This window comes from Euwallacea similis, chromosome 14, assembly GCF_039881205.1.
Source record: "Euwallacea similis isolate ESF13 chromosome 14, ESF131.1, whole genome shotgun sequence".
Lineage (NCBI taxonomy): Eukaryota > Metazoa > Arthropoda > Insecta > Coleoptera > Curculionidae > Euwallacea > Euwallacea similis.
Window position 1 is genome coordinate 2,460,872 of NC_089622.1, and position 16,144 is coordinate 2,477,015.

Sequence of the window (16,144 nt, forward strand, 5' to 3'; positions counted from 1 at the left end):
CAATTCTCCCTCTAACGCCCGACAAATCTAGGCAAACGAACCCATCGGTGGTACCACCAAAAAAACTTTTGACCACCCAGTACTCTACACTGTATTTTGCATCTACATAGAACCCTACCCATTTCAACGAATGTGAGATCGCGTAGTACGACTTCATGGTACGCTCTGGAGCCGGTCAGGCCAACAGGTGATTAACTGCGGCAGTACCACGCTGTAGTCCGTTTCAGAATCACTGCGAACGAGTGCCATTTGTGCTGATTTTTACTTCAATATGTTGTGCGTCTTTCATGGATTTTTGCCACCCCCCACGGTAGGGGAGGTTATAAGGAAACACAGGGACGAGCTCAGATTCAAGGGCTCAGTGAGCTGAACTGCTCCGTTTTTATTTTGCGGACAAAAACTTCTTTTTTGTTATATTCACGTGGTGTTTTGTGTAAGTTGAAGCATGGTACGACTAGTGGTAATTTGTGCCTTGATGGTGACTAGGATCGCTCAAGCTGGCGCTACTCCATCGCGTAAGTACTTACCTGGAAGTGGTGTTAGTGACGTACGAAGAGTACCAGCAATTACGAAAATCGGCGTAAAATCACCAGATCTATGGTGTCATTCATTAAACAAATCAACATTTTCCGCTGGTTTTATCAGGCTACATTGTATAATTTTCATTGATGGTTTGTTCCCTAATCGTTCAGTAAATATGCATGATATTTGAGTTAATTATCAGAGTATTAAGCCAACATTTAATAATATGGTAAGCGGAAATAGGAGGAAAATACTAGTATTAAAGCAGAAGATAATTTTCCATGTTAGTATGTGATGTTGATGAGTACTTTGCTTCATTCATTGAAACAAAATTGGTCTACATTGAGGTCTGAAGCACCTCAATTTGTGTATAACATGAAATATAATTTTATGCCAGATATCTGTTGCAGGTCTCCTGCATATTTATAATGAACTTGAAAATTGTTTCTCCAGAGGGTTGGACGTAGGTAGTAAGCTCATTAGTCATTTTCTACGAAATCTAAGTTAATTAAGCGTCAAACACTCATTATAAGCAAATTTTTGTGAAATTGAGCTCACACTTCGACATAGTTTAAACTCATAGTCCAGCACCTTCTATCTTAGATTTGCAGGCCTCTGGTTTCGTACCAAACTTAAAATATACAGGTTGTTTCCAAAAGTGCAAGCAATATCCCGGAAATGAAAAATTCTTTTCAAAAGATTTTACTTATGCTTATAAATTGTTTTCCAAAAATTTACCCTTATGGAAATACAGCTCTTCAAAATTTGATAGCGAAACTAGCATTTTCTAAATAGCTTTTCTTCCAGTTGATGAAATTTAATGAATTTCGGGTTACTTGCATATTATACCAAGATAAACACTTCTTTCGTCATATCTTCAACGAGGCGAAGGGGAGGCTACCTTTAACTTCTTTATCCCTAAACTTTTAGTCTTGTGTTTTTAACTGTTATGTAGTTTACTAGATTTGCGGCGTGTCTAAGAAAAAACAGGCACTCTTGGCTGATGTACGTAAACCGAACCGTTTTCCAGAAAAACACCATTTTGTGAAAGGGCGTATTTTACAAAAGTAATGGAATTTTGCATGTATTTTTTACTCTATCACCTAGATACTAAAATAAACAACATTTTTGCATTAAAATTGTTAAAAATAAATTTATTACTTTGAAGTAAATTCATCCAATTTCATTAACTGGAAGAAAATTTATTTAAAAAAGACCATTTTCGCTATTAAATTTTGAAGAGTTGTATTTCCGTAAGTGTAAGATTTTGGAAAACGATTTATAAGCATAAGTACGATTTTTTCACAAGAACTTTTCATTGCTAGGATATTACCCACATTTTTGAAAACATCCGGTATGTAGCTCGCATTAAAGCATATTTTGCGCCTCGTGGTTAGTATTTTTCATTCCTGCTCCGCATGTTACTGGTTCTTAACCAAAAACATGTGAAATTTTCAGAATATTTAGAGGAAAATACAAGCACGCTCTCGAGAAAACTTCGGTTAAGACTCATGCATTCAATACGAGTTACGAGTTTTCTAGTCCTTGATTGCATGAAGTTGAAGCATATACATATTAAGAAGAAGACAAAAATTCCATTTCCATATTCAGGAAGGTTGAAGCTGTAACTGGACTGGGTACTTAAATTCACCCAATAAAGGATGACTGGAATTATAATTATTAGAATGAAAGATCCTCATGTTAGCATGAACAACCATAAACCAATGACATTTTCCCAGCTCCATCAATAGAACGTGTTATTCAGTCGGACCCAGACTTCCTTGAAAAAGATGTTGTGTTATGTGTCATTTGCGTATAAATTTGCATTAATGAGGTTCTAATGATATCTACAAGTTGGATACAAAATTAAAATTAGAACTGTATCTATTCATTATACCATTAAACCTTTCAGGCTTTTAATGGACAATAGAGGAACAACGGTGTTATTCATGATTAGTGGTACTTATCCACGGGGTTCCAAGAACTTTAATTTTATGTTAAAAGTGCATCTAAAAGTATCTGGGCAGAACTTATTTCAGACATGACAATTTCCCCCAGATTTTCAGTATCAGTAGTAAAGAAATAGGTACTTCCGAATCTCGAAGACGCGGAGAAATGTTCGAATCTCGTAAACCCATAAAGGTGAACTTTTGCATCCGTAGTTGTAGGGCTCATAAGATCCGATGAAACTCTACACAACGTTACCGAACTTCTAAATCACCGAATCAAATCATCGAATGTTCAGATTGCCGGATTTAGATTATACAGATTTTTAATTGCTTACAGGAGAAACTTGCAATCTCGAGTAGCAATAAAACAACAATTTCCATTCTTATACGATTTATAACGTTAACGTTAAAGTACTCTTTCTTTCTCCCTTCTCATTGCTAAACTAGGAAGACATTAAAACCGTTTTACAGCGTAATGCTCTGGCGCCTTGACGAAATTTAATTGAACTCTAATCCTTCTACGGTAGTACCAACGCCACGCCAATGGTTGTATAGGGTATAATTAAATTGCTTACATGTTAAGAAAGTTTTCACTTTTCTTTTACGTAAACAAACTTAAATTTTGCTAAGAATCGAAGGTTTCACTAGGTTTGTTATTGCTACTGGTTCTTGTAAATATTAGATACAGTGCTGCGTGTATGTACTCGTATATGTTACCGGTGGTACCGAGTATAACTTTTATTGGTATAGAAGCTGTTCAAGGTTTTTCGGATTGTTACGCAATTTTTCCATTCGTAAAGTTAATTTAGATTTCATGGCCAGGTACCAGTTAAAACATTGTTCATGTTTCTACTTAATGATAATTTGGCGGACAATATCGTCAAGATTTGCTAACCAACTTAAAATCTAAAGCCACTGCAATATCTTAAATGGAATCCGCAGTTCAAAGGGCAAATCATTTAACGTTTAATTGTAATTAAGTAAGTGCACGTTGAGTAATAAACTAGGATCATGGCGCAGGTAAATTATTGCTTTCGGCGTAGGTTGTCACCAAATATATACATTCCATATTAAGATCAACATCGTTAACATTTAAATCAATAAAAGTTCCATTCAAATTTAGTCATATAGGTGGCAAGCGTTTCAAAACAACTATACCCTACTGAATAGTCACTAGAATAGTAGATAAAACGTTGTACCTGCGACTCAATCTTGTTAGCGTTACGTCTTTTTACTGGTTTATTAAAATCATATGAAAAAGGTACGACTATAATCCAGTTTCTAAGCTACACGTGGACTATACTATATAGAAGTTATATACAGGTTCTTTAAGCAAGAGTTAAAAGTTCATGAATAATTGAACAAGTTTACGATTTCGTTGCTCATCCTAGCATCGTTTCATGCAAAAAAAGTAATTATTAAAAATAATTTCTATTGTGCAACTTTGCCATTACCACTTGCCTGATATAATTAACAAAATTGTCCATCATTATTTATTACGTACGCTTTTTAATGTAGTTTCATTTGAAAGAAATACAGCCTTAGCTAGTACAAAAATCTCATTACTTTTACGATATAAAAACGATAATAAAACATAATAAAGCCAGCCTTGTTTTATTTCTATCATACTTATTATAGTGTATTGATAAGAGTATTTTATGGCAATGGTGATAATAAAATTAATAAAGAATTTCCTTGCTCGTAGATACACAGGGCGTACTGATTGTAAATGTTAACAAACGCTTCGTTACCGAGATATAGAAGCTGAGATTTCCGATTTCTGCAAGCTAGCATTATACAGCTCAGGTTTCGAGATAATTGTAGTATCTATCATGACATCTGTGGCCGTTTTCTAATTGATGGCTTTTTCGAAAAACTATAAAAAGCCATTAATAAAAAAAATTGTGAAATTCCCATGGGAAAATCGCGCTGCTGCGCCAATGAATTTCAGTATGCATGTAATCTTATAAAGTATAACAGATTTGGCGAACTGCATCTGCCAGTAAACGCCACTGTGTATAAAGGTCTGATTTGACAATATATCGTTCAAGAAAAGTAAATTTTGAATAAATCTATTCGACAAAGTAGTCATCTTGTACCACTGGTTTTCTGTGTGTGGACGGTACCCTAGGTATGACATATAATTGGTTAAATTAATTTGTAAAAAACAGTGGCGTACCCATATATATTTAGGGAGTATACAAGGTGTTTCATAAACATACCCATACATTTTCGGGGGATGTGGAGCTTAGAATAAATCGCACTTGGAAACCTATACTGGAGTTTTGGTAAGCCCATGAATGAGAAATTATTTTTTATTTTGAAAACAGCTATTTGAGCAACAAAACACTAAGAGGCCTTTTTTATTAGGAATTGATGGAATATTAAGAAAAAAAAATCGTATTAAAAAGAGTCGGTGGCGTACCATTTTTTTTCCATCAAAAACGTCCCATTGAATGGGCATAAGGACGCCACTGGTATAGGTGGAAATATTCTGCCTTCTTCAGGACATGCACGTTTATTCCGCCATGGCGTGTCCTGAATTTTATGTCTGTATCCCGAACCGTTTTTGAAATATTTAAAAAATATTTTTAAAAAAATGTATTAAACACTCTGTATCTTGGAAACGAAGCGTTCTCGGTCCTAACTTTGTTCGTTCTAAATATTTGGTTTTATGAGCTCCACCTCCTCTGAAAGTTTGTCGGTATGTTTATGAAACACCCTGTACATCCTTGCTGCGCCACTCAATTTCAGGGTGGATAATTCCATAAATATGACATGTAAGTGATTATATTTGTAACTTAATTGGTCAAGGAACTGTGACGTGTAAGTGGTAATTTTAAAGGTACTATGTAGTGTGATGTAAACCATTTGAAGAACATCCTTAACCACAGTCTGATTTTGGAAAATTTTGAAGGACAAAAAATAGCTTTACAACACCAATGGATTTCGGCCTGAATCATCCCCTAAGTATTACATATAATGAATTAAATTTGCAACTTAATATATGAAGAAACAGGGGCATGTGTGATGGTAAGATGTTTTACGTAATTAGAAAACGTCATTAAAAATGGAAATTTTTGAAAATTTCTAACGGAAAAATGGCTCCGCTACACCAATGTATTTTAGTATGAATGATTCAAATTCTGATGAGAATTTTGCTTAAAGATCGTTTAGGAAAGATACAAAACTTTGCCTGGCAAAAAAATAGTCGCATTGCGCCAATGAATTTCAGTGTGTATGCACGAAATTTGGTCCAATTTGTGACTTAAAAGATATGTCAGGAAAGAGTGGCGTATGAGGATCGCATTTGAAGACACAGCAGGTTTGCCATCCAAAACAGTTTGGGGTAAGAAAGGAGACTTGACCCCCAGAAAAGTATCACCTTTTCGATGTTGAAACTATCTTTGATAACGTTTACAACTTGGACATCGTGTACGGTCGCAAATTGAATTAGGTGAAGCAGATGACTTTCGAGGTTCAATAAGACCTTCATAAATTTCTTTATTGTTTTGCTGGTAAAAGCGTACCAGCAGCATCTTCGTCGTGAATGGTCTCTTCTCTTGTCAAACAAGTCTTCATCTTCAGCGGTTCTTCACCTGACGAACGGCTATTTTTAGTCCAGAGTACTGTAATAAGCGCATTTGGTTTTTGCTATAGTGTGGTTTCAGTCTGCCGACCCAGTTGACCATAAACACACAATCTGAGGATCGAAATGCTAAAAATAACGGTCCACAATTCCATTTGTATGGTGCTTTGAAAAAAACATGCAGTTGCGTAAAGTGCGTTTGTAAGATGTGATCTACAGATTTGTATGGTCAGTGGTTTTATGATTTATATGAGGACTGGTCAAGGTTTGGAGGGCAATGCCCATTGTTCAGAAAAGTTGTCTCATGTATGGTTATTTCGGACCATAATGTATGGGCGTGAAAATGTACAGATGGGCGCATGCAGGATGGTTTCCTTCACAGCAACACTTGCATCTCATTCTCGTGTTGACCTAAAGGAGTAAAGTGTAATTTTCACTTGATAAAATTGCTTGTCAATTCAAATTTTGTCACACAAAAAGCAGTCACCGAATTCGAGCTTCAAACGCTGCAGAGCTAGACCGACTCACGTTACCTGAATGCCTCGAATGATACAATGAGTTGTAGTCCGCTTGGGCTTCTGGCGCCCCTGGAGTACTGAATTTCCAATTTAATAGCAATAATAAAACCCCATTTTCAGAATTTTTTATTTTTTAATAAATAGGTAAATTTCTATTAAAAAAAAAAGTTGGTCTGCATCTGCGGGGAAATCAAAGAAATACGTACATACCCACGTAAAACCGTTAAGATCTAAATATAACCGAATGGCGTCCCAGTTAATGAAGAACTCATCAACTTCTCCGTTTTCGAACAAAATTAACGAGTCGACTGCTAAATATAGAATTTAACCACGATTGCGTGCCTGGAGAGTAGATGTGAAAATTTAGAAAGTAGCGAATTATGGTCGATTACGCTATTGATAAAATGCGATATTAATATTCATAGAGACGTGGTTGTGGTTTCAATAATCTACCACAATCGCTACGATATTAGGTCTACAAAACCAGTACCTAGTAGGTGTGAGGCGATTGCTATGAGTATGTAAGAATGGCCCAGTTTTTCACCAAAATATCACATGTTTGCTTCAATTTTTAGTACCTAACTTAAACAAATATATGCATTTACTTTTATAACAACAATAATTTAGGCTTGTAGGTCACCGGTGGCATAACATACCCAAGTCACTTCATCAGAATATCACTGGAAAATTTTAAAAGTACAACACAACAATATTTATCTCTACATATTTACATTGCAATAATAAAATTTGACTAAAGGATACTTCCCTGTTTGATCAGGGATTTTGCTATAAAGAAAACATAAGAAATGTGTCTTCACCTTGCGGGATGATCTCTTAATGTAACCTCCTAAGGGAAAAGAATATAATTCTCTGCTAAGAAAATACTTTCTTCTCTTATTTGTGGAAAGAGCCCAGCATTTCTTACTTCCAAGAAGGGAAGAAATTTTACTCATATCATTATTTACAATACCAAGGAGGTTAGTACCTACTTCTTTTCGTAAAACAAAACATTGGTGGTACGAATGGTTACACACTATGAAAGAAAGCGCCTTTTGGCAGAAAGCAGTACTTTGATTCCTTGTGTTAATGCCGATCTTTTCTCTTCCTTTCAGAACTCTCCCAACCTATAAGTATTTGCAGCCCCGTAGAAGACATAGCTCTCCAATCACAAGGAGGTGCAGCTTCCCAAACTGTAGTACTAGATCCAAATAGCACCATTAAACCTTTGTCCTTGTGTCGCCTCAAAGTGACCGCACCCAAGTCCCATGTAGTCAATCTTCAGTTTCTGGAAGTGATGGATCAGGTCCAAAATAACGAAACCGAGAAGGGTGAAAAAGAGAAGAGGCCCAGTTGCGTTATGAATATTGTAAGTGGCATGTATGTGTGCTTGTATTTCGGAAATCGGTAAAACCGAAAATGTGAAGATATTCTTCAAGGTAGTACCCATGGCTCTTGCCGAAGACAAATGTGTTCGCATGAAATTTCAAGTTCCTGCGAATTTTCGTAATTTAATTTTGCAGAATTCTGCATCTCGAACGTACAATAGCAAACCACAAACCGAAAAACGTTTTCAAAGGTGCTTCTTGGACGACTAATTGACTTTCTGTTTAGGTGATTGGTGTTTTTCTGCATCTAATAACTATACGTACTTTAATGACAAAGTAAAATCGGCTGATGGGGAACAAAGTTCATTAACGATTCTCTGAAACGAACATCTCGAAACAAATCTTTTCAAGGACCATTAACACAAATACGTAATTCGCAATTCAATAGGTGCGATTCTGCTCGGAATTTTTATACGGAACATACATAGTAGATCGATGAAATCAGAATTACGTGACCGGTGTAAATCTACATAAGACACCAACGTCAACAGGTACCAAAGACAGGAATGTGCGTGAACAATCAAGAAGTTTAAGTTTGGCATGAAGACAATCCTGAAAAGTTTTGAAGAGACCTAAATAATAATTTTTCGAAAAATTCCTTTACTTGTTTAATTTGTCTGGGAATAATACATTTAAAACGAAATTTTCCTAATGTTTTATCCCTTGTTTAACGAGTACACAAAACCCAATAACATCCTACTGTTTTCTAGACAGAAACTACTTATCAGACGTCTAGGAAAATAACCAAAAAATACATAATCACTAGCTGAACTTGCCATTTGCCTACTAGCATTTTATTTTATGCAAGAAATTTTCATCTTTAGTACCTCCCTGACAATACCAAAGCGCCCTTTTGGAAAGGCGACCCCTGCTCAGGAGAGAAAATGCCCGATGTAGACCTACTCACCGCTGAATTCAACATCCTTTGGTCTCCTCCAGAAAACCTCACAACCACTATATACCAAAAAACCATAATCTTAACAGCCGTAGGCTCAGGTAAAGCTCAAAAGTCTTCAAGAAATCCCGATTGCACACAGCTTTATTTAGGACCCTTCTGCAAGGATCCCTTTCAACACACTTGCATGCGAATCGGACGCATCCCTATGCTATGTGTTTCGGACCATCTGGTCTGCGATGGGGTGCAAAACTGCCCCAAGAGCTCCACTAACAACGACGAAGATCCTAAACTCTGTAACACTGCTAGAAACATATGGGAGAACCTGGTAGTGGGGTGGGTGAAGAAGTACAGGCCTGAGGATTTGCCAGTTAAGGGGAATAGCAGTGATATACCAGTGGAGTGGTTTGAATGGCAGCTGGTCACGAAAAACGGTAAGATAGTAGCCTTGCAAAGTGCCTTCCAAATTGTTTGTTTTTTTACATATAACCGTAAAGTATTGACATTTTTTTAAATTTTTCTCGCAGTAACCAAAAAACCAGAGGTAGTCAATGAGACTCATAGTGCTACCGAATCAATCTCAGCCATGCTGAACAAATACGGCCCGTGGGGTTACTTGATGATGGGCCTCCTCATCTGTGGAACCGTTCTTTTTTTCTGCGGCTTGTGGGAGTGCTGTTGCAAGAGACCCAAACCCGAAGGAGACCCGCCACCTCTCAGAACACCCACTACAGTTTTGATTATGAATTGCGATCCTGGAGGTGCGCCCAACCCCATGCCTCCTCAATATGAGGACTTGGAAGACTTGCCTCCCTCGTATACCACATTGTTTCCTAGAGAAGAGGGTCGGTATACGTCGATTTCTGAGGAGGAAGCCAATGCAGGTCCGTCCAGTAGTACTGAGGAAAAGGGTGATGATGATTTGAACCAAAGTAGTAGTGATCTAAGTGTTCTGCCAGGTTCGGTTGTGGTGGAAACGACTGTCGAAATTAATAATAGTAGTGATAGTGGTCACAACACTAGTCAAGAGCAAGACACGGACTCTTAAGTGAAAAAAGGAGTGGTTTAGCTTTATTAACATTGTGTGATATTACGACTGATCAACTATATTAATTTTAGAGTGTGAGGACCTCACGGGTATTATAATATTTATAATACTAATTTTGTAAATCGTTTTTATTTATCTCGACAAAATAATGAGTTTTATAATAAAAAGGAAGTTTTTAAATTGTGGTTTTTGAGTACTCATTGCACCAAACATGCTCATTGACAATCTGTTAAATTGGCAGACATTGACAACAGAAATTATTACTATGGCTTCCCGAAGAAAAACCCGAAAAAACAACAAATCTAAACCCAAAGTGGAAGACGACGAAAAAACCCTAAAGTACAACCCTTGCTCGTTCTTCAGCGCTTCTGAAATAATACAGATCAAAAATGTTTTAAAACTAAAAGAAGTGGTACATATTTTAATTCGTATAATTCAGGCTTTGCTATGAAAATTTTGCAGATGACCCTACCCATCGCCATAGGCTGCGTCATTCTTAACAAAATAGACACCTTGGAGACCGCAATTGAGGCTGGCGTAGATGTAAACGAACTCGGTCCTGTAAGTTCGTTAATATTTCGTCAAATTTTTTCATGCTTAATTCTTCACAGAACAACACCTCGGCCCTTATTTGGGCCATCAGACACAAGCATTTAGAACTCATAAGGTTACTTTTGGAAAAGGGCGCCGATCCGACGATAAGAGTGGATAATGGAGAGAACATTGTTATTACAGCCTTAGAACACAAACTCTGGGATGAAATTACTTTTATGGAGTTCTGGCAAATGGTCTCTAAAGTGTCTGAAGTAGAGATCAATGCCACTAACAAAAATGGACACACGATACTGCATATTGCAGTGCGAAGGGAGTGGGAAAAGTTCATTTCCATTCTTTTAGATGCGAAGGTTTGTTATAAGAATTAGGAGCTCAGTTGTGAACTTTAGGATATTTTAGGTTGAAATTGATATAACAAATATCAACGGAGTTACACCGTTGATGACGGCATGTTTCCGAAATAACTTCAATATAGTCAACATTCTCATCAATCATGGGGCAGATTTCACCAAAGAGGATAATCATTATAGAACCGCCCTTTGTTATGCCACAGTGACTGGGGCTAAAACTTCAAAACCTCCTTTTCTGATATCAGAGAGGATAATTTTCGAGCTGAAAAAGGATCTTTCTTTTAAGGAGTATATAAAAGTGTGTACAGGGTGGTTTCTATAAAATTGAACTCGCCCTTAACTTCTTAGATATGCATTGTTTCTCAATTTTCACAAACTTTTCATGCAAATTTACGAAGTTAAGGGGAACTTTTTCAATTCTATAGAAAACTCCTGTATTTAAATTATTGATCTGTAATATTCGATGTGTATTTATAGAGCTAGATTGCTCTAACTTTGGTTATTTCTTACCAAAGTGCATTACCTAACATCACATGCAAATATTTACAGAATCGCGGTATTGGTTACTAGGGCCTGTATGTGCTCTAATTTATCACAAAACGATCCATTGAGTGCAATATAAGTATGAGATCTATATATATCCTATCTGATTTTAGAGGAGAATAGAAATTATCGAACTTATACTCAATAAAGAAAAAGTATCAGATTCTGAATCCGAAATGTTAGTCACTCTTATAAACTACTTAGTGCAGTATACCGAAAACGGCCTGAAGCTCATTTTAGAGTCTAAGATATTTGAACTAATTCAGAAGGTTAGCTATATTAATCAAGTAGTTACAGAAAACCAAAACGCTATCTTTAGGTCTTAACAAATTCCCATAACGAGGACAAACAGAAGCTTCTTCTTCTGATAGCTCTAGATATAGTATGCTACAACGAGCAAGACATAGGCTTCAATATTCAAGTTCAATTGAAGCTGATTCGTCAGTTCTTGGCAACTACTATAGCAGTCTTATGCCTGAGTATCATCAAAAGTAAAGAAAAATATTTCAACTTGGCCTTTTACATAGTTTTAATTATCTGCACCTTCAACGATATTGGGCAGAAGTGGATGAAAGATAATTACATCCAGGTTAAGCAGGCATTTAAGTCTTTGCCTGCAGATTTTGCCACTTACTTCCAGAAGGATTTTCCTGAAGAGAGAAGATTGAAGTTGGTAAGTGTATATTGATTGGCTGAGACAAGAACTGAATTTGATGAAGATGAAGAAGAAAATGAAGAAGTTGCGACGTTTTATTAATCTGCTGGAAGGTATTGAATCGGATACTAAAGCTTCCCTGGATAAGAACGAGCCGTTGTTTAATATCAAGAAATCAAAACGTAGGACCACAGTCTTGAAGGCCAAGATTACTAAAATTAAGAACATGGAGATAACAGAGACGCCTTCGTCGAAGAACTGTAGTCAGTGCGATTCTTCTACTGGTAATATCAAAGAACAGACGATAATTACTAATAAAGAGTTGGCAGCTAATGCAAACACTTTAACCAATTACCTGCAAAATGGCAAAAATAAGGAGGAAGTTGGAATGATAGTACAGAAGAAAACGACAAAAGAGGAGATAGATACTAAGTCTGTTATATCTGTCAGCAGTGATTTAGAGCCCCAGGATCAATTGTCTGAAGTGAAAAATAGTTTGTTTGATATTCACCTGCCAGCAGATATTGAAGCAAATGAGGAAATGGTACGAAAATAACATCGATAACTTTTGGTTTCAATGTTTCTTAGATGTAACTGAAAATAATCCTTTATTTTTGTCAATGCTTGGAACTTTACTGGTATTATGCAGATTTATCGTTATTAGTTGTGTTTACTTCATAACTTAGGACAAGTATAAAAATCTTTTTTATGACTACTCACAAATTTTTGGCGTAAAACACGCTACAAATTATATTCTGCAAATACAGGAAGTTGAAACTTTGATTAGTTATCACAGGCTCTTTTTCTAACGCCCCAAAGCACGATACTTCAGTGATTCTAATAGTTGTTTATTATCGTTTTTTTTATCTTAGAAAGAAAACACATTTATGACGAACGATCTCTTTGGCTCTATCTACACTGCAACCGACTCAGACACCCTTAACCCCATTACTACATCTCTCAAACAATTCCTGCAAAACCAGCAACGGAATTCAGAAAGGGAAGAACCCTGCTTTATTTCTACATTTCCGGAATGGAAGTCGAAAAATTGCAAGTTTTCCTTAAACAATTGGTCTCTTTTTGGGGAGAAAATGAGAATAGACAAAAGAAAACTAAAGGTGAACTCTATCAAAATCTGGAGCAATTAATGATGTAGATGCTTTAGGCTGCAATGCAATACTTGAAAATATCTCTGAACTACGAAAATACTCCCAATGCAATGATCCTAGATTCAGCTTTAAATGTCGTTGTGGATTACCTTAAGGAGCTGCTAGAAATTATCATAGCTAGAACTAAAGCGTTTTGGGGTTTAAAACAGGAGGCCAGAAATCGTAAGAATGGTCAGCTCATTCGTCAATTTCTTTACCAGCAACGTAACACTAATAATCGCTCAGAACGGCAAGCTATATCAGAACTACAAGCCACCTTCCACCAATTAATCACCTCGATCTGCTCGCTGGCTTATTCAAATCTCTCTGAGACCCTCAAGAATATCTACCAACTCGAATCCACACTGCTACATTTCCCAGTCAATGGAAAAACTCTTCTACCAGATGTCTGTATTACGAATAACGTCAAAATCCAGTACCCAACGTTTTCATCTGAGGCAGAGTCGTCGTTATCCTATGTGGAGAAGGTGCTGAATGGGTGTGAGGATTTGAGGGAAGATATTAATATACCTGTGATGAATGTTTTGCCTTCGGTGCTTGAAAGCGAACCCCTAGATTTATTTGAGAAAGAAATGAGTTTGTTAAGGTGAGAACAATGTCAAAATTTAACATCAACTTTTGTATGTACAGGATGCGATTTTTTATAGTCAATGAAGGAATCTCGAATTATCTGTCGCGATTATGGTCAATTCTAATTTTTTTTTTTCAAAAAAGTTCCTTTGGAAATGTATATTATCTATCCTATTTTCGAATACAGATTTTGAAAGATTATTAGATAAATTATTGATAGATAAATAGATTATCCACTAATTACATTTGTGTACTATTAATCCTGGGGCACCATATATAGTATAACTAATCATTGTATAGCACTGCTAAATCAAGAGATAAAAAGAAGGAACTAGAGGGTCGATTCAAAACCATTAGTGGCGCCTACCATTTAGTGTCTTCAATCGAGAATCTCATAAAAGATGAAAAAGACTTAAAACCCTCCACAAAGTTTCCGATATTCGCCAAAGAAGATTCCAGAAAAACTATTGACGACACGAAGTATTCGGAGGTCGTGAAAAACAGCAGGTGGACTGAAAGGTTGCAGCAGTTGCAGGATGTTAAACTCAATCAATCACTTTTAGGTAAATGCTTTGCAAACGTTTATGATGATTTTTATTTAAAGGGAAATTTATAGGTGGTGATGTGAGGCTATGCAAATATCCAGAAAAAAATTATGTTGTTTCTCAAGGAGGGAACTTCAACTTTGTAACCTTAGGCCTGAGCAGCAACAATTATCCTCTAGCAATAAAGAAAATCCCCAGCGAGTACTGTGTTTGCAAAACCTTAAAAAATTTGATAAACCCACTTCTGGGTATTTATTGCCAAACTTACATTAAATAATACTTTAAATTTTTCTTGGGTTTATAGGCTTGAGGAACAAGCACATTCTGCACTACTTTATTTGTGACTACGACGAAAATGATCTAATACTGGCCACCCCTCTCTGCGAATACAACATTGGACAATACGTTCTTATGCTGAACGAAAGCTCTGAAAATAACATTTTTCATTTGACTCATATGGACATTGTCAAGCAGGTTTTAAATGGTCTGGCTTTTCTCCATCAAAGGGCTGAAGCCATAGTGCATGGAAATCTAAAGCCTTCAAATATTTTCGTGGATATAAACGGAGTTGTCAGATTAGCCGAGTTTGGAATCAATAGGGTCAGTCATGATTAAAGTTTTTTATGGTGAATATAAAAGACTTTTTAAGGCTTTATTTAAGCTGATTGCTGCCCCCAAGACTTCATTGATTTGGTTCTCTCAAGAGACCTACAGAAAGTACAAAATTGCTTCTAGTATGGAGTGCTCTTTGTGCTCAGATATTCAAGTGGCTGGTAAAAAATACTTTAAAGCTTTGAATGACTTTTATCAATGTGTTAGGAATGCTTATTTATTTCATTGTATCTGGGGGTGAACACCCTTTCGGTACCGATATAACCACCATCCTGAAAAACCTAGAAAAGGCTTCATTTGCTCTACCACCAGCCAGAGATGTAAAGAATCAAATACTTGCCGATTTAGTGTCTTGGATGCTTATGTATGAACCAAATGATCGGCCTCACATTAAGCAAGTTCTATCGTAAGTTATTCTATTTAGTAAAGAAAATTCGTGCCTGACTGAATGATTTCAATATCTGAGGTCTAGAACAGTAAAACCGACTATGAAGTTAGTCAAATCTCGACGTTTTGGCGTATAATACAATTCTTTTAAAGACTATTTACATCCGTTATAAATACATAGTACAAACTTGTGAAAAAATACATGAAAAAAAAACTCAAACAAATATTCTCTCTACTTTTTTTGGTTTATGAAGGTTAACTTCATCAAGGTTGACTTTACTGTAATATTAACTTTTTACCTTAGAACGTTCCTTTTTTAGCCATGTCTTATTTTGGTCCAACGAACGACGGTGGCACTTCATTCTAAACTGTTCTGGCATATCCACAAATGGCGTTCCCATAGTAGTAAACATGACAAAGTTGCATAAATTAATCGATGAAGCTGCCAGGAGAGAACAAATTAAAGGACAGTGGGTGAATGTGGCCCGTAGGAAATTTCAGAGAGTCATGTTTCAAGGTGACGACACTGTCGCGGGCTTCTTGAAGTTCATAAAACAAATTTATGAAAGCCATGGGTTGATCAATGAGGAGAGCATGCATGAATTGAAAAGTTGCGTTCTGTCATATTTCCCCGCGTTTCCTTTGACACTGTTTAGGATCATGGAGTCTACAGGAATGATCAAGGAGTATCCGTTTATTACTTACACAGTGGCGGAGAATATGGTTAGCTAATTATGGAGTAAAACTGACGAAGCTTTATTTTATTATTGATGGAATGTTATCTTGCTTGTAATCACAAGATTGTTGTACACTAATTTTATGAGAATTATTTTTTTCGTTGGAGAACTGGAA

General features: G+C 36.4%; 2 protein-coding genes across 2 annotated transcripts; both read left to right on the forward strand.

The window, feature by feature from the left end:
• Positions 1–129: 129 nt before the first annotated feature.
• Positions 130–10,088, forward strand: LOC136413361 (uncharacterized). Its single transcript, XM_066396876.1, has 5 exons — positions 130–515; positions 7,691–7,944; positions 8,788–8,959; positions 9,011–9,292; positions 9,386–10,088. The coding sequence occupies exons 1-5, from the start codon at positions 446–448 to the stop codon at positions 9,904–9,906; spliced, it is 1,299 nt and encodes a 432-aa protein (XP_066252973.1). The 5' UTR covers positions 130–445; the 3' UTR covers positions 9,907–10,088.
• A 29-nt stretch (positions 10,089–10,117) lies between these two features.
• On the forward strand, positions 10,118–16,056 carry LOC136413362 (uncharacterized). Its single transcript, XM_066396877.1, has 15 exons — positions 10,118–10,318; positions 10,369–10,467; positions 10,518–10,811; positions 10,861–11,109; positions 11,468–11,623; positions 11,674–12,027; positions 12,074–12,553; positions 12,882–13,127; positions 13,175–13,764; positions 14,049–14,311; positions 14,365–14,541; positions 14,598–14,893; positions 14,943–15,066; positions 15,113–15,311; positions 15,613–16,056. Exons 1-15 carry the CDS (start codon positions 10,118–10,120, stop codon positions 16,022–16,024), a joined length of 4,140 nt encoding a protein of 1,379 aa, XP_066252974.1. The 3' UTR covers positions 16,025–16,056.
• The last annotated feature ends 88 nt before the right edge of the window (positions 16,057–16,144 follow it).